The sequence below is a fragment of the Lupinus angustifolius genome, chromosome LG02, assembly GCF_001865875.1.
Source record: "Lupinus angustifolius cultivar Tanjil chromosome LG02, LupAngTanjil_v1.0, whole genome shotgun sequence".
NCBI lineage: Eukaryota > Viridiplantae > Streptophyta > Magnoliopsida > Fabales > Fabaceae > Lupinus > Lupinus angustifolius.
Genome location: NC_032010.1, coordinates 1,096,765 through 1,115,177, shown reverse-complemented (window position 1 = coordinate 1,115,177; position 18,413 = coordinate 1,096,765). Strand labels below are relative to the sequence as shown.

At 29.7% G+C, this 18,413-nt stretch overlaps 3 protein-coding genes across 4 annotated transcripts; 2 read left to right on the top strand and 1 right to left on the bottom strand.

Annotated features, from left to right (window-relative positions):
* On the bottom strand, positions 296-6,881 carry LOC109330658 (transcription factor DIVARICATA-like). The gene is made up of 3 exons (XM_019564921.1): positions 5,973-6,881; positions 4,863-5,354; positions 296-399 (listed from the first exon to the last, which is right to left on the bottom strand). The coding sequence occupies exons 1-3, from the start codon at positions 6,350-6,352 to the stop codon at positions 396-398; spliced, it is 876 nt and encodes a 291-aa protein (XP_019420466.1). The 5' UTR covers positions 6,353-6,881; the 3' UTR covers positions 296-395.
* Positions 9,491-12,325, top strand: LOC109330646 (annexin D5-like). Of its 2 annotated transcripts, none has more exons than XM_019564902.1 (6): positions 9,491-9,733; positions 10,314-10,459; positions 10,971-11,198; positions 11,283-11,498; positions 11,593-11,682; positions 12,094-12,325. In XM_019564902.1, the coding sequence occupies exons 1-6, from the start codon at positions 9,658-9,660 to the stop codon at positions 12,295-12,297; spliced, it is 960 nt and encodes a 319-aa protein (XP_019420447.1). In that variant the 5' UTR covers positions 9,491-9,657; the 3' UTR covers positions 12,298-12,325. The 2 variants fall into 2 exon arrangements, with proteins under 2 accessions (XP_019420447.1, XP_019420456.1); XM_019564911.1 differs by having other exon boundaries at positions 9,496-9,566.
* Positions 14,784-17,975, top strand: LOC109328634 (purple acid phosphatase 17-like). The gene is made up of 7 exons (XM_019562194.1): positions 14,784-14,988; positions 15,641-15,797; positions 16,039-16,146; positions 16,273-16,397; positions 16,647-16,775; positions 17,281-17,348; positions 17,598-17,975. Exons 1-7 carry the CDS (start codon positions 14,803-14,805, stop codon positions 17,809-17,811), a joined length of 987 nt encoding a protein of 328 aa, XP_019417739.1. The 5' UTR covers positions 14,784-14,802; the 3' UTR covers positions 17,812-17,975.

Genomic DNA, 18,413 nt, shown 5'->3' with positions numbered 1-18,413 from the left:
GAAGATATTCAACAAGTTAAGGCCAATGAACTACTTTAAAATTTTGTTTATTTAATTTTCCAATATGCTAGTAGAGTTCAACCCAAGGAAATATAATTAGAGGAAATTTATGCACGCAATTCAATCAATTATTTAGGAAAGATCTTCACTACTTTTATTGTTTATTTATAATAACAACACTTGTTAGGACAAGGACTCGTGAACTTTTATCTTAGTTATGAGGTTCAGTATTAATATTAACGTCAACGTGTTCACCGGGATAATTGCAACACCTACGACAACGCCCATAAAAGTCCCGCCAACCACAACAACCATATCGACAATACCCTCCTCGACGTCTAAAACCACCACCAAAATCTGGGAATTTGCTTTCTTCTACCCCATTTGAAGAATGATTACCTACAAAATCATAATAATAAAATAATATTTCTAATATTAGTAATACCACATAACAATATTATAATGAAGTAGTTAAAGTAATTTTTATCGTATAATTATATATTATTAACAAAATAATGAAATTGATAACAAAAAGAAATAAAAGGAAACTCAACGCATAAGACTATTACCACCTAATAGTGTATGAAGATCGATGATAAACATATACTACCTTATTTTCGTAAGTGAAGAAGTTGAGCCCACGAATCATGAAGTAAACTATGTTACCGTTACATCGATGCCCTAAATGTAGAAATGTATATGCAAATTCTTTGACACAATGGGCAAAGTAGCTTCTTTTCCATGGAAAATAACTTGATCAATTTATCCCCATAGTAATTCAAAGAATCTAACACTTCAGTCAACTAGATTAGATTATTCAGTAAGATGAATTGTAAATAATTTGAAGTATGTGCATGTAGTTATAAACTTGTAATTGGGAAATAACGATAACCTTATAGTTATATATATATCTTAAACTAGAACTGTTTGATAAAATTATTTTTATAACTAGTTGAAATTTAAAAAATAACTAAAAAGTACATATATTTATTATTTATGTAGTTATTCATTAATTAAATAATTAATAATTGAAGTAATTAAATATATAGTTAATTTAAAATTAAAACTTTCAATCATTTATTTTAATATTTTATTTATAATTAGACATACAATATTTTATTTGTTTGTTTTATTTTAATACATATTTTGGTCGTGAGTTGGATAAGTTTATAATATTATTCAATTGTTAATATATGCATTACAAAAAATATACTGTCAAAATAATTTATATATCACAAAAATAATTAGGTTTATAGTAGGGGTGAATAAAAAAATTAAAATTTGAAAGGTTAAATTGGTAAGCAAATTATTAAAAGTTATTTCAAATAGTTTTCTAAAAGTAGCTTTCAAATGTCACAAACTTTTTTTTCAAAACTAAAAATTTCCTTCCATTTTTGTTTATCGAACAAATACAATAGCTTATTGACTGAGTTAAAAAAATACAAAGGTGCATGGAAAAGTAGAAAAAGTTGATAATAGATATACCATCATTTTTGTCAAATTTCTCCTCATTCTCTTTGGATGCAGCTTCAGCATTGATTAAGAGGATAGTAGCCAAGAACATAACTAGAACAAGCAAAGCCTTAGAACCCATTTTTGTAGTGATATAAATGGATGAAAATGAAGATTATATAAGCAAGGTGAGGGAAGAAATAGAACAATATCATTCAATTCTCTAGTAAGAGCAATTATACAAGGTTGTGCTTGTGCATGGTCATTACGTGTCTTCTAAATTTCAATTCCATTTGTTGTCAAAAATTAATGTGGTCGATGTAGCTATAATTCTAGTCATAATGATATTACCAAAACTCTTCAAACCACATTATTACAATGGCAGAATTCCATTTAAAACACTAGTCATTATTTTGAATTGTAAGAATTGAGTTTTAATTTTTATGAAGAAGAATTCAATTGATTTTGGTACATGTAAGGTCTCCAAATTTTATTCATGGCCTAAATATAGAATAGAATAAACCAACCTCACATTAGATATTTAAATTATTTAAGTATGAGACTTTTTAATGGTATCTAAATACATATTTGCAAATTTCAATTCCAATAATCTTCTCCTCAAGGGAATCTTTCACCCAATGTAGCTCACTCTTGAGTGAAACTTTTTTTTTGAGTATTTGAGAGTGTGTGTCATAAATACTTTACATCAAAGTTGTCCTATTATTGTCCATTATCTCCCATGAACAAGTTGGCTAGCCTTTATATATTAAATAGGAAGACTTTCGACACAAACAACCTTTCGTATTTTGATTCACAAACTACATTCTTTGTTTTAATACTTATTTCGATCGAACTATCGACTATGATATCACTTTTTAGGATATAAGGAATCAAAATGTGAGAGATTTGCAACTAGTGGTATGGCATATCATACTAAAATTTATTAATTAGTAAAATTGTTAAATAACTGCAAATATTTATGAAATTCCTACTTGATTAATTATTATTTTTTTATAATAGTGGATAGATTTACTATCAAAAATTATATATTGTCTTATAAAATTAGCCTGCAAATATCTCAACACATACATGAAGTGACATATATTACAAAAAAAACTTTTATTTTTTAACAAACAATATACTAGCAATATTTATCACTTTATTGTAATTAGAAATATTATTGTAGAAGAATATACCATCTAATCTTATATGATGGCATTGATAATAAATATCTAACTGCTGAGGTTTCTTGTATTGTAAGAGCATTTTTTAGTAAAGAATATAAAATAAATAATTATTAAATATATTTAAAATTAGAGATAATATATTGGTAGATGGCTGATATTATTATCATTGTTTTTTGCAAATTTAACTAAGTAAAATAACTTATTTTTTCCATAAACATATTTGATTCTCTGTAAGATATATAAAAGAAGTAGTTCAAATAAAAAATAAAAAATAAAAAATCAAAAAAAAATTATTTTAAAAACATAAGGAAATGGATTAAAAATGTGAAAATTAGTATTAGTCCTAACTTATGCATGATCTTGAGGTATAATTACTAAATAGCAATATTTTTACATGTAAATTATTTAAATGAAAAGAATAAGTAAGCAATTTTGGTTAATTGTAGCAATTAAGTGTTGGAAATATACAAATTATTGAAATTATAATAAGTAAAAACATCTATATTGCAAAAGAAAAGAAAAATAGAAATTCATTGGAATTGCATATGAGAGATGTCATGCACTGATGAGAGAAGCAGAATGAAATCATGAATGTAAGCAGAATGAAATTATGAATGGACAGGGTTTCAATAGTCAAAGACTAAGGAAATTTATTTATGTAGCTAGGGTCAACTACTACAATTATTATATACTAGTGTATCAACATCAATTTTGTATAATCATAATATATATTTTTGTGTTTAATGTATTTTATAGTTTATACTATAATTTTTTTGTTTTTATTATAATTAGTATGTTGATCTACATTCTGTATCTAACAGCACACATTCTTATTTTTATGATATATAGCGTATTATTTTCGTGTGATATTTTTAAGAAAATAATTTAATATAAGAAATATAACATGGAAAAATTTAAGAAGACTAATAAAATGATAAAATTTGAACATGTTATTGTGACATTATATAAACATAGCTTTTACAAATGTGTTTTTCTTAGATTGAGGAAGAGAAGATACAAATAAAAAAAATGTGGGGAAGAGTAATGATGTATTGATGAAAAAATAAAAGTAATATGTGGAAGTTTAAGATAGTTATTGATGGATGATGATACAAAAATGTAATTTTGGAATATGAAAATTATGATATTGTGATTAGTAATTGTTTTAGCTTTATATATAGATATATAGAAGATATTCAATTTAAGGTGAGAATGTGATTAATATATTAGTAATAGTTATCTAAGATTATATATCTATAAATGACTAGAATTAAAAGTTAATTGATGATGACATATTTATTTCAAAAACTTATATACATTTATATTTAAATCTTGACTATTTAAATAATACAAATGAATCATATTAATTGTTCTAATTTCTCACAATAACAATCGTTTTCACTCTACTCAAATATATATATATATATATATATATATATATGAATTTACTCACGTGAAAACAATGCGCTATTGTGAGAAATGAGAACAATTAGTATGAACCACTTGATCTTGATTGAATGGTTAAGATTAAAAGATACATGTACATGACTATCATGTGACCAATAACTAACTTTTAATCATGATCATCCATTATTGTTTGTAAGACCCAGATCTATTGTTCTCACAATCTTTATATGAGAATTGTTCTCGCTTGAGTAGGTATAAACTATAGTAAATTTGGGTCTTTCCCTAGGATTAAAAAATAATTAGTGGTCAAATTTAGATTTAAATTTGTGTTACTCCATGTGCCACGAAATATGATTGGCGAGAAAAATATTTAACAATTGAAATTTTAACTTAAATAAATTTTTCAACCAATCATAGATGATAATACATAAAGTGGTACAAAAAGTAGCACAACAGATATGCTCCCATAAAATTTAAGCAGATGAGGAGGAAGAAGTGGTTATTTCCTACATAAACAAAGACAAAATACCATAAAAAATTTCACTTTAAATCCTAAGAACAATCCAACATGTTTGACAATAGCAATTTTAATGTCTAAAAAACTACTGTATTTTTATGCTGTCCTATGTCAATGCTGTCATATAATCCATGGCAAAATAGATTCAATTGCTTCCATTTATAGCTTATTTGAAATCATTGACTAAGCATTAATGTAATTAATGCTTATAAGCAATAGTCTAAGAAAAGAAGTAGATAAAGTATTGAAGAACCCATCTAGTTTTTTGTACATTAGGCCTGTAAACAACAACACTTCACCTGTGAGGAGCAGATGTGTGTGACATAGGGTATGCCATAGGACTAATGTTCATTGGTGCACCAGAAATCGAAGCTCGGACACCATATGCCATGTGTCCAGCGGCGGGAAGATTTATCGGGGTTCCAACAGCAGATACTAGTGGTCCTCCTATAGGTTTCCCGATGGCAGGCGCGGCATGTATTCCGATACTTGGTACTCTGATTGAGGCTGGAGGCATTTGTGCTTCTTTGCCTGGTTTGCCAGTAGAGTTGCCTTCAGAATCATTGGTTTGACCTGTAATTGGCACTTGAGATGCTGAAACATCTCCATTGTTGACACTCGTAATATCGTGTATGCTTGATCGCCTTCTATCTTTATTCATCGAGTTCAAACGAATGAAGTATTTTTGTGCATGGCTTGCTACTTGTGTCGGGTTTCTTGTCAACACGAAGTTCCTTGATATACTTCGCCAGTCACCTTTTCCATACTTTTCCAAGCCAAGAAGAAATAACCTGTTCAACCAATGTGAAACCGAAAAAGAAAGCTTTAGCAGATGGAACAGTCTCTCATACCAAGAAAAACAAAAATCAGTGTTTTGACCCTAAAACAGTCACAAGAATCAAAGGAACAAATCTTAACTTCAAAAAATTTGTGTTCAATAATTTTTACATGCCAATTGCAAAGAACAAAGAGTTCATGAAATTGTGAATAACATAAATATGCCACAAATATATAGGCATAGTATCATATATCATTGTTCATCATATATATACTTATGGCTAACAAATATTAACATGGCTCTTGTGACTTTTCTTGAGAAGTAGCATATTCTATAACTAGCAACAAACAAATAGTAGTAACTGATTTTATTGATTTCTAGAGACACATATAGTGTCTCTTCCTATATTTGGATTGAACCAAAACAAATTTGTTTACAAAACAACTAAACTTTTATCCAATACAAACATAATGTACACAAGACTATAAACATCTTCCTTTTGAGGTTCAAGGAATTTCTGATGATGTGCTAATTTTCTTTTGAAATCCAGAACAAACGACAACGGTTTTAATAGAATCGGATAAATGCAATATATAGGTTTTTCGAAATATGTAAGAAATCGTAAACTTGCCTGTGTTCATCCTCTGTCCAAGCAATACCCTTTCGTCGTTCCAGGTCTGATCTTGATGTCTTAGTTCCATGATTAGAATCACTATTAAGACGGCCACCCTTCTCGCCAGCTCCTTCAACACTACTAGCATGGCTTGGTGAGCCATCGGAAGAAGAATTATAAGACGGTAGAGGCACACAACAAGATTCGATCTGGTTAATATCTTCAACCAAGAGCTCATAATGTTGTTTAATTTCTTCTATTGTTTTCCCGGGTACATCAGTCGCAATCTTCTCCCATCGATCAGGGGCATCCTCCGGATGATTTACCAAGGCACTTTCAAATGCTTTATCCTGCTCCCAACTCCACTCAGAGCTAACATCCATTTCATCCACCAACATCTACCTTGTATGGACCAGAGCCTTATTATAAGGTGAGGGGAGGTTTATACCTAACTGCTCCAAATCTAGGTTTAAACGATCGTAAATACCACGAACTCTCAGAGTTGTTTTACGGAAGCTATGGATCTAGATTATATCTATGGTGAGTACTGCTAGCACACAACTTTGCTGGTATGCTAAACTATGTGAGCAAATATGTTAGACTACAAGATCCAGCCTGAAGTTGAGCCAATAGACGCAGAAAACGATACGAAGTTGAGCAGAGTTCAATACCAATGAATTGCAGAAAATCTTGTCAGGTATATGAAATTCCAAAGGCAATTTGCTTCAGAATTCAGAAAAGTGTGCACTTGTCAACTTCTGCCTTACCGAAGAACGAAAAAGCAAGAACATTCAGTCAGAACATGAAAAATATCTGACAACCATTAAATCATAGAAGCAATACATGAGGTTTAAGGGATGTAAAAATTTAGAAATTATTGTGAAGGCTAATCAATGTAATGGTAGGGGACTAGAATTTCTATATAAGAAAATTACCTTTCAGAAAAAACAAAGAAAAGCACATAAGACTATGATGAATTATAAGTATTGAAATTGCTATTTCTACCATTCAGTAAAAAACAAACTCCATTTTACCATAGTCCTATTGATTGGAACAGTTTTAACAGCAAAGGCCCACAAAGCTTTTCACCATAACTGTTAACTACACTTATTGAAGAAAAACTCATTTTCACTGAACACATTCAGCATCATATTTTGTTTTCTATCATTGCTGTATAATAGATAGTAATACATCACCCAAAATTCAAAGCCTTTAACCCAAAAAATCAGAAGAAAGAAAATAGGCATCAAGATTTCAACACCAATGAGATTCTAATGTTGAATTCTCAGATAAAGTTGTGGTCCAATGCACGAGTCTCACATCTAGTAGGATTTATAGAGTGTCGATGTATTGCAGCCTTATCGAATGAGTTCGAAGTCTTTATCCTGGATTGACTCTAAATAAAACATTAAACATCTAACACTCAAATACAAAATCAAACAATATATATAAGGGTGCGACTAACTTGCGAACGGTAAGTTAGTTCGCATCCAAACGAACTGTTTGGACAGCCGTTGGATGGAAATGACGTTAATCTGAGCCGTTATATTTGTTACCGGTTCCCTCTTACATATAGAAAACCAACTTCATATTAAAATCCAATGAATAACTCAAGTTTCTCAACTGCAATCAGAGTTAAATAACTAATCAACACTAAAACATAGGAGGCAAAAGTTACAAGCGCTGTCAAAGCTTCTGACACATTAACCAACCATCACAAAAAAGATTTCTTTCACCACACCTAACATATTATATTCACAGTCAAGTAAAACCTAATTCTGAGTGTGACTGTAACTTCATATTTAACTCACCAACATCACAAATAAAATAAAAATCATAAAGTAAAATAAAAATGTGACAATGACAGATAATAATAAAAAATATAGACAGTAAAAACCAGAAAAGGGACTCAGGTTAAAAAAGTAGTCTCGGTCCACAAGATTCACACCTAATAGAGTCTCCGGAGTATACCCTTGCAAGTGAATATACTATTCCAGGATTTGAACTCATACTCGCCGGCTCGTAAGTAAAGCAACCTTACCATTGTATCGAGACCGACCCAAGTTTAAGAAAAAGTGGGAATTAATCATGAATGACATTGATGTTTATCCTGAAAGTAAAAAAGAAAGAAGGTGCAGGATGAGCCAATATGGTCCCATCCCAACAACTGAATCTGACACATGATACAACATCAAGAGAGAGAAATTGAAGAATAAACCAAAAGCTAAGTTTTTTATAGAGAGACAGAGGAAAAAAATGATTTTTTTCCCATATCAAATTGAAAACTAAGAAAATGGTATCCAGAAGAGGATTTTTTACAAGTTTATATGATTCTTTGAAATTGATTTATGAATGTATGAGAAAAAATGAAGCCATTTTTACCTTGTAATTTTCTTCACCAATGCCACTATGTAAGTGACACAGAGAAAGAATGGTCCTAAAAAATTGTCTGTGTAGTAGTGGGATGGGGATCACATATCCCCATTCATGTCTCACTTGTGTACAAGTCAATCGTAGAGTTTCATTCATATAACAAAATTATAAAAACAAAAATTAATATTTTAATATTATTTTATAATGTTTGATTAGTCCGGACAGGTGATCTTTGTCCGTAGTAGTGGCATGTCTCTATCTTTCTCTACTTTAAGTTTTTAAGGATGTTGTTTTCCTAAACCCATGGGCGTAGGAAAGGGTTTAAGAACCATAAAGGTTATGTTATTTTCAAATTCTAAATACATAACATTTTTGTTATTTATTTCTAAAAGTGTTTTCTTATATTAATTATCATTTATACCAAAGAAAAAACAAACAACAAATATACATAGTTTTTATGTACACTCACTATATATACATAGTATATTCATTTATGTCCCAATATTGTGTTAATTTAAACAATATTTATTATATTTTCTCTAGTATACTATTCTTTAGTGTAATGTTTATTTAAATATTAATTCCCTCCTTTTTAGATGGAAGGAGAATGAAGAATTGAAAATGCATAAAATTTTGTTTTACAATTCTTTTAAAATATAATTAAAAATGAGAAATGAAAAAAAATACAATTACAAAATTTTAATAATGATGTTTAGATATTTTAAAGTTTTTAGAAAAACTCTAAATCAGAAAACTGTGAAAATAGACATATGAAAGGAGAAAATTTGAGAAGGTTTAGAAAAACCTCTAAAATATTTAGATTTCTTCTACTTAACTCTCAAATAAGAAAACATTTTTTCAAAGTTATTCATTTCCCTATTTCCCTATAACACGATCATATAATCAAATTATATCAAATAAAATTTATCCCAAGTTATTTTCTTATATGCTTCCTATTTGTATAACAATATTTATATAAGATAATGAAATTAAAAAGATTCATGCAATTCTAGAGGAATGTGCATCTCTCAGCCATTGCAATACTTCACTATTTATAGATATTGTTGTTCTTGAAATTAGCTAATACATATTCTGTATCCTAAATTTAAGCTCATATAAAACACCAATATTAGCACATTGACAAATTCAATGTACCAAGAAATGTATATTGGATAGTTTACTTTGTGTTTGATTTAAAATATCATGGGCAAATAATGTTACAAACTTCTCTTGCCCATGGTAATTGCACAAAATTACTTCCATTTTGAATTTGCATGCAATATTTAATTTGTTAGGAAGAAACATAAAAAAAAGAGAAGGAAAATTGATTATGTCAACTTTGACCATACCTCCTTCATTAACAACACCTCGTGATGATGCTCGCACGCTCTATAAAGCTTTCAAAGGTTTTTAATGCATACATACAATTACGAGGTTTTAAATAATGGTTGTGATCGCTAATAATCTTGATATTATGAATTAGTTCGAGTATATGTGACTCATATGGTCTCAATTTTTATCCTAATGTAGTTTTGCTAACTCGAAAAACCTTAACGTTTTATTGATTGTATCGATTGTCAACCCAAATTTAAAACTTTATTTCATTCATATAACTTGGGTGGTTGCATGATGAATTGGTATGTGGTATATTATGAACCCAGTACTAAACGAGAAAATCATGTAACTATGATTTAAACATTTTGATGCAACAATTGAAAACATCATTATAAATTACTCTTATATCCTTTTCACTATAATTGTACAAAATTCCGGGTTGTAGAGATTCCTAAAACCACAATATTACTACTGCAATTGCGGAGTCGTGTTAATGCGATTACAAAGTCTCTTGCATTCATGATCCATAATCTTTATAAAACATTCCCATGTTGATGCTTATGATGATATTGAGTAATTATTATTTGTGTGGAATCAATTACAATTTTGATATGGACTTAGGTTTCTTACCTAATGTAGTTCTCATTGCAGGACTTGGATGTGATACATCAAATGTTATAAAAATTCTTGCTCATAGGGATTCAGTGCAACGTGACCTGATTCAACAAGAATATGAAACTACTTATTCTGAATCACTTTCCAAACGTTTATCTTCAGAGCTTCATGGAAATCTAAAGGTACAAACAAGTGTATCCAAAGTTTTGTTTCCCTTTTATTCTATTCATATATTTTTGTTCATTTCGGCATCAGACCACATTTGGATTGTATCGAACCGCATTAGGTCGCATCAGATCATATCAAATTCAAAACTATTTTTTAATCGCAAAATAATTCAAACTGCAACTGCTACAACCCGTATCGCAATGAACCTAATCACTGTAATCGCAACAACTATGGCTATAATTCTTGACTACAATTGAAAACAATGTCGGGACTGAAAACTGTCGCAGTTGCAGTTACAGTTACTCTGGTTTGGCCGTTGCGATGCAGATTGCGACCATGACAGCCTGATGTGGTCTAACGTGGTTGTTTGCGTCCTAATATGGCCATATCATTGTGATTCTACATCACATCACAATCACACAAGGTGATGCAATTATGAAAATCATCTCAACCGTAATATTGCAGCAGAATCACGTGACACGGTCATGACTTTACTTTTCGAAATTTGTTTGTGAATACTTTTAGAAAGCAGTGTTACTTTGGCTACATGATCCTGCAACAAGGGATGCTATCATATTAAGACAAGCCTTAAGTCCACAATCAGGACCTATAGTTGATAATCAAGCTATAACAGAAGTTGTATGTTCTCGAACCCCATCACAACTAAGAAGATTGAAAGAAGTTTATCTCTCACTATATCATTCCTATCTTGACCGTGACATCGAAAACCAGACCAATGGAGATCACAAGAAGGTTATTACTTATTCATCACTTCATATCACATTTTTCTTAATACTTTTAGCCTTGTGATCTTGATGATGGATACTACTTCAATAGTTGTTGCTCGCATACATAAGCGTACCACGCTACGAGGGCCCGGAATTCGATGAATTAATAGTACAAGAAGATGCAGAAGAACTATATAATGCAGGGGAGAAGAAGAGAGGAACTGATGAGAAAATGTTCATAAGGATCTTTAGTGAAAGAAGTAGTGCACATTTGGCTGCAGTTGCATCTGCTTACAAAGCTATGCATGGTAACACATTGGAAAAGGTATGGTTACAAATTAGTAGTAATAATATTGGTCTTCTTTCTTTTCATGTTGTTGATAATTTGTGCAAAATCTGACACAAATTTTGTCATGAAGGCAATAAAGAAGGAAACATCTGGGTTGTTTTTGAGTGGCCTCTTAGCCATACTAAGGTGTGCTACTATCCAAGCATTGTACTTTGCCAAGGTATTTTATTTCTATCACTTTGCCGACTTTTGGTCATCCTGAGGATCTAGTAGGGCCTTACACCATAGACCAACACATTGTTTGTAAGTAATAGGGCTTTTGTGGGTACTATCATGGTATCCCTCACTTTTTGGGTAAGAGACTAATCCCTTCCGAGGTTTGTGGTTATCCTTCCCAACAAGTGTCGCTTCCAGGAATCGAATCCTCGAATTTGTTGATTAGTAATAAGGCATTTGATAATAATAACATTAGCCTTATTATCCATTAACTAATAATGACATAAAGTAAAACCAAAGTTTTAGAACATTTAAGAATCAAAACCCATTTAAAAAGGACTAAAACCAAATTTAGGCAAAGTTTGAAGATAAGAAACATCCAAAATTATTGATATATTTATTTATGATTTTGCAGATTCTACGGAAGTCAATGAAGGGTGTTGGAACTGATGATAGTAGATTAATAAGAGTAATTGTGACAAGAACTGAAATTGATATGCAATTCATAAAATCAGCATATTATAGTAAATATGGAAAACCATTAACCCATGCTGTTCGTTCAGACACTTCAGGCCATTACAAAGATTTTCTTCTACGTCTTCTAGGTCCTGATTATTAACTATGTCTTTCTTCTAACATTCTATGTAACAAAATTTATATATTGCAACTAAAATGTCATATCATGTTTTGGACTATTCATCATTCATTTATATTATTTTTTATTTAAGAGTCAATAATATTCGAAAACTCATATATTATCATATGAGGATTGACAATTATAATCCCTAACAAAGTATAAATGATTATGCCACAACAACAAACTTCTCTAAACTAGAAATTGAAGTGAAAGTAAATTCTAAGATCTAGTGTTGAAAATGGGAAATAATTTTATTCTAAAGCTGTCCTCTAAAATAAATTACTTAAATTCAAATTAGACCAAATGAAATCTTTATTCATTTACTCAAAATTGTACTTTACAAAACTACAATATCTCATTATTTAATTGAGTACTATCTTTTCTTTCCTTCATACTAGTACACATATCAAGTATATACCAAATAATGATCAATTGATAAAGCATGTAATGTTACCATGACACATGATTTATGATTTTCTATCCATATTTAATATAACTATTCATCTATTTTCTAATTAAATACAGTCACATAATTTTTCTCATCATTATTATCATCTTCATGCAACCATTAGTTATCATACATATATATTGTGCACTCATAATTATCGTATAATTTTCCACATGCATGGTTAGCCATGACCGCACCAATCTTTATACACACAAGAGGTGTCAGAGATCATCGTAGTTAACTAGAGAATTTCCTAGCTACGGGTACGACTTCTCTTGTGGAGATCAACCTCCACCCGCAACATTCTCTTAACCAAGTCACACAGACAATGAACCCTTCGATGTTTCCGACATAAAATACATCATAATCTTCCCATCTCACAATGTCTTTCTGTTAGGATTTAAGTTTATGAGGAGACTCCTAACACTTTCCTTAATGGTAGTATCATAGTCCCCATCCAAGAAATCTTAAGAAAGAGTAAACATGACTTATATTTAACATGAGTATTTGTGCATAAAACAAATACTTGTCAATTGATCATGGAGGATAAGAAAATATGACATTTCTCAACGAGTCAGACTCATTTCTCAACCTAACTGTCCTCTCCAGTAATGAAGAGGAGTCTGACTCATTTTTCAATGTGCTAGTCTCCTCTCCGTTATTGGAGAGATTAGTTAATTGAAAATACATAGAAAAACCAAAAAAATAATAATATTTTTATTCCCTTACTTTATATTGTTATTACATTTTTGTCCTTAAAAATACATTAAAAAACCTAACTGTTCTCTCCGGTAATAGAGAGGAGTCTGACTCTTTCTCAACACTTGAGTCTGTTGCACTCTGTTTATCTTATAGTGTCATCAAAAACCTTCATCCATTAGGATTTTGGATATTTATTGATGGAATGTCTTTTAATCTTAATTACTAAGTGTCTATAATACTTAGATACATATTTCTAATTTATTTCTTCATTACTTGGTACCACTTTTCACAAAATGAGTTATTTAAAATCCAGCTGTGAACCAAATGATAAAATCCAAGGGAAATGGGATTAACTCAAAAGTATTATCATAAAATAGGTAGAGTTTGTAAAGAAGAGTCTCTCCTTGATCTTGGTTAATTAAATTTGGATGAAGAAATCAACATTAATTTTTAGTTAAAGGTCTTGACTTTCATAATTCATTTTATTTTGATATCACTTAAACAAGTTATTTTTTTTCAAAGTTAAAAAATGTAGAAACTTTAAAGGATAATGAGATTTTAGAAAACCATGTAACAAGTAAAAACTAGGTAAAAGATTATATAAATAGTGTAAGATATTACCACAAAAATATTCCAATATTAGGTCAAAGTATGTTGTAGTATATTACTTGAGTTATGGAGTGTTGTGTGAAATTAAGAATCCAATAATCAAGGGATAGTGGTGGTGGTAGCAATTAGGACCCATCTCTTGAATCCCACAAATATTAATAGCCATTTCCTTCATAACTAAAATTTCAATTCTAGATTTCAATATCAAACTCCAATTCATACATAATACTAATAATATAAAATAAAATAAGAAAAAAACTTATTTCTTTGACATCTAAAATAATTTGAGAAACTAGTTTGTGCTTTTATAATAAGAGTTTTTAATATCATAAATACACAATCTATTATTTATATATTAACCATCATTAATTCTTAAATTAAAATAATACACAACAATAATAGATAGTATACTAGGACACATCTTTTAAATAATATACTCATATGTCAAAAACTTTAGTGCATATATATATTAACCACTTAAAAAGTTTACATTCCATCAAATTTGAAAGGTTAAGGAACACACAAATATTTTACCAAAATTAATTATTCCTCAAACCTCATTATGCAACTAGGACCCATCTTTTAAACCCCACAAATAGCCATTTCCTTGAAACATGGTCTCCCAATTGCATAGACCCAACCCTTCCATAAAACAACAACTTATCCTCTATCATTCACCATTTTTTATTACTAACTCTCTCTTCTCAAATTATTATTATTAATTAACCATGGCTCTATCAACACCTACCTTTATTTTACAAGCAATTTTATGCATATATTTTGTGCTACTACCTAGTTTTGCAAAACTTCAAAGGTTCCAACATCAACCAAAACATGATGGGTCTCTCAGCTTTCTTGTCATTGGAGATTGGGGTAGACAAGGCCTATATAATCAATCCCTTGTTGCCACTCAGGTTCATTTTATTTCTTAACACTAACAATTTCTAAGTCATGCAAATACTTCATTTTCATTAGAAACTTTTCTTTTGTTTCTATGCACCCATCTAACTAACATGTTGTTTATATTATGGTTATGGCGGATTATATTATGTTTATCATAATTATAGAAAACTACAGGAAAATGTGACTGACATAATTGTAGTCGTGATTCTATTATGGAGAACCAAAACTATGATATTACGATCACAATTGTGATTGTGAATTACAATTTAAAACACTCTTCACATTGCCCACAATATGGTTGACAAATAATTTTTTTTCTGTCTTGCCAAGAGAAAACTCATTACTATGCTATTTGTGAAGTTTCATGAAGAACTCATGCTCCACCACCAAAAAAAACATGAGTTTTTGAAATGAAAAGTGAAAAACAATAATTCTGAATAGAAAATTTGAAGTCTAAACTAATTAAAAAGAGCATAGAATTTATAATCGAAATTTATTTTTGCCATTTCACTCTCTTCAAGATTTTAAATTATGGTTATAGTTGTATTTTGTTCTATAATTGCATAGACCATGATTCAATTACAATCACATACAACAATTTAAAACATTATGTAACTGTATTATTATTTTTTTCTAACCTTATATTATTACTGAACATGGTAGATGGGAATAATGGGAGAAAAGCTAAATATAGATTTTGTTATATCCACTGGAGACAATTTCTATGACGAAGGAATAAAAGGTGTAAATGATCCATTATTTAAACAGTCATTTTCCAACATTTACACTGCTAAGAGCCTCCAAAAGCAATGGTACTCTGGTAAGTCAAACTAATTAAATTGTGGCCGAAATATTGTGATTTCGGAACTATCTGATCATAGTAAATATAAAACAATCGCAACTACGACCATAACTATAATTTAAAATATTATAGCTGTAATTTAAAACATTCGTCCCAATAATATAAGCATGGTAGTAGTGAAAATGGAAAAAAAAAATTGGAAACTATTTATCATGTAATTCATTTTAAATCCTTTGATTTTATACAATATGTTTTGCAGTTTTGGGAAATCATGACTATAGGGGTGACACAATTGCACAACTAAATCCTCTCTTGAGAAAAATTGATAGAAGATGGTTTTGCATGAGATCATTCACTCTTAATACAGGTATAATGATTACTATGTTTGTAATATTCTCAACATTATTTAAAGTTTTAATGACCTTAGTTATGATATAAATTATATTTTTCACATTTAGTTTTAATCACTTTTGTTGTTATTGTGTTTTTCTAGGCATTGCAGAATTCTTTTTCATTGATACAACACCATTTATAAGTGATTATTTCAATGAGTTTGAACATACTTATGATTGGCGAGATGTGTCTCCAAGAAAGAATTACCTAAACAACATTCTCAAGGTAACAAAATTAATTAAGAATTTTGCTATATCCTCCTAGAATATTATTGTTGGTGAAAAAATTAAAAGAATTATTCTAAGAATAATATAAAAACATTCAAAACTTGTTATATATAGTAATTAATTAGGAGAATCTTTCTGAGGATTAATCTAAAACATTTACACTTTAATTAATTAATAATGGTCAAATATGAAATGTATATTAATGATTCATTTGCTATTTAACATTTTGCAATATTTATGTTACAAGGATTTTGAAGAAGCATTGAGTAAATCAACTGCAACATGGAAAATTGTTGTGGGTCACCATGCAATAAGAAGTATTTCACATCATGGGGACAGTCCAGAGCTTCTAGAGAGCCTTGCCCCAATGCTTAAGGTATATAGTAAGGAGAAGAAAAATATATAGACCGAAAGTGTGAAAGTTTTATACACAGTCAGCCCATTACTCATTAGTTATTATTAATCATTATTAGCTCTTTAAAAAATTCATACGAGTAAATAATGGATGATATACTGACTATGTATAAATATTGATTCTGACAATGTATAGATATTACACTCATATATAATAATCATTGCTATTCATTCTTTTTTATGTTAGAACTTTAGGAAAATATATTCCAAATGCTCAAACTGGTCTTCCTTTTAATGCCTATTTCTTGCATCCAAATGCCCAAAAGAAATTTCTAAAAATCTATTAGCACAAAGTTTTAAATATAAGAACTTTTTTATCCAAATTTACTTAACGTTTGGTATTTGTCTCTAACTCTCTATGCTAATATTTTTGCCATATGAGGAATATATTTCATGACCATTGCATTATTTGCATTTTTTTGTTCTCTTCTTGATGCAAGAATATATTCTTACCATGTTTCTATCAGGCCAATGGTGTTGATATGTACCTGAATGGGCATGACCATTGTCTCCAACATATAAGCAGCAAAGACAGGTAAACAAAACCTACCCGCATTTTAAATTATGGTCGTAATCGTGATTATGTTATGTTTACTACAATTACAAAAGGTTATACGAAAGTACATCCACAATTGCAATCGCGATGCTATTATAAAAATTCTCGAAACACTGCAATTGCAATTGTAAAGTGCAATTTAAAACACTGCATCGATCACACGAATTATAAGGAATAATATGATGAACTCTTTCTTATATTAATGAGAATATTGGAATTAAAATGCAGCCCTCTAGTGTATATAACGAGTGGAGCAGGGTCAAAGGCATGGAGGGGTGATATTAAAGAAAACAATGTTGATGAAGTGAGATTCTTTTATGATGGTCAAGGTTTCATGTCTGTTCAAATGACTGAAACTGAGATAGAATTTTCCTTTTTAGATGTCTTTGGTGAGATTATACACAATTGGAGGATACAAAAATCATTGCATTCATCTGCATGATGATATAGAACAAAATATATATATATATATGTATGTATATATGTACAGAATTTAATGTAGTTATATATGCACATAATAACTATATTGTTGCTTTTTGCTGCTTATTATTAAACAATAGGAGTGTAGAAATATGCCAATTATACTTTGGCTCTTCTTCCATATATTGTACTCTTTTTTATGGAAATAAATTTTAAAATATTTCTTATTGTATTGTACAGTTTACTTTGTCTTTTATTTATCTATTTATGAATTTTTACATCAAGTAAATAAGTAGCAAAGCAAAATAATAGGAGTGTTTTATTTTAGATAAAAAAGTAATATTAATTGAGATCCAACAATAAGGTTGCAACTAAGAGATCACTTATTCAAATCTCGAAAATGATAAATTATAAATTTCTCCTATGAACAATATATCGATCTAGAAGTGGTAGGATGCAAAGCAAGTGGATTATGTTATTAGGTGAACTTTATTTATGAAGGTAGGGGTTCAAGATTTCTCCTAAATCTATTATGTATCTCCTAAAGCTTAGCATGCATGAGTGTTTTAGTATAATAGAATATGAAAAGAAGACTTTGCAAGTTGTTTTAAAATATATGCAAAA

Excerpts from the sequence above, each read along its gene's own strand:
- LOC109330646 (XM_019564902.1), top strand. The coding sequence starts at position 9,658 with ATGTCAACTTTGACCATACCTCCTTCATTAACAACACCTCGTGATGAT. Across the intron at positions 11,199-11,282 it reads CCAATGGAGATCACAAGAAG|TTGTTGCTCGCATACATAAG; the intron begins GTTATTACTTAT and ends CTACTTCAATAG. Across the intron at positions 11,683-12,093 it reads AAGCATTGTACTTTGCCAAG|ATTCTACGGAAGTCAATGAA; the intron begins GTATTTTATTTC and ends ATGATTTTGCAG.
- LOC109330658 (XM_019564921.1), bottom strand. The coding sequence starts at position 6,352 with ATGTTGGTGGATGAAATGGATGTTAGCTCTGAGTGGAGTTGGGAGCAG. Across the intron at positions 5,355-5,972 it reads TGGACAGAGGATGAACACAG|GTTATTTCTTCTTGGCTTGG; the intron begins GCAAGTTTACGA and ends TTGGTTGAACAG.
- LOC109328634 (XM_019562194.1), top strand. The coding sequence starts at position 14,803 with ATGGCTCTATCAACACCTACCTTTATTTTACAAGCAATTTTATGCATA. Across the intron at positions 15,798-16,038 it reads CCAAAAGCAATGGTACTCTG|TTTTGGGAAATCATGACTAT; the intron begins GTAAGTCAAACT and ends TATGTTTTGCAG. Across the intron at positions 16,776-17,280 it reads GCCTTGCCCCAATGCTTAAG|GCCAATGGTGTTGATATGTA; the intron begins GTATATAGTAAG and ends TGTTTCTATCAG.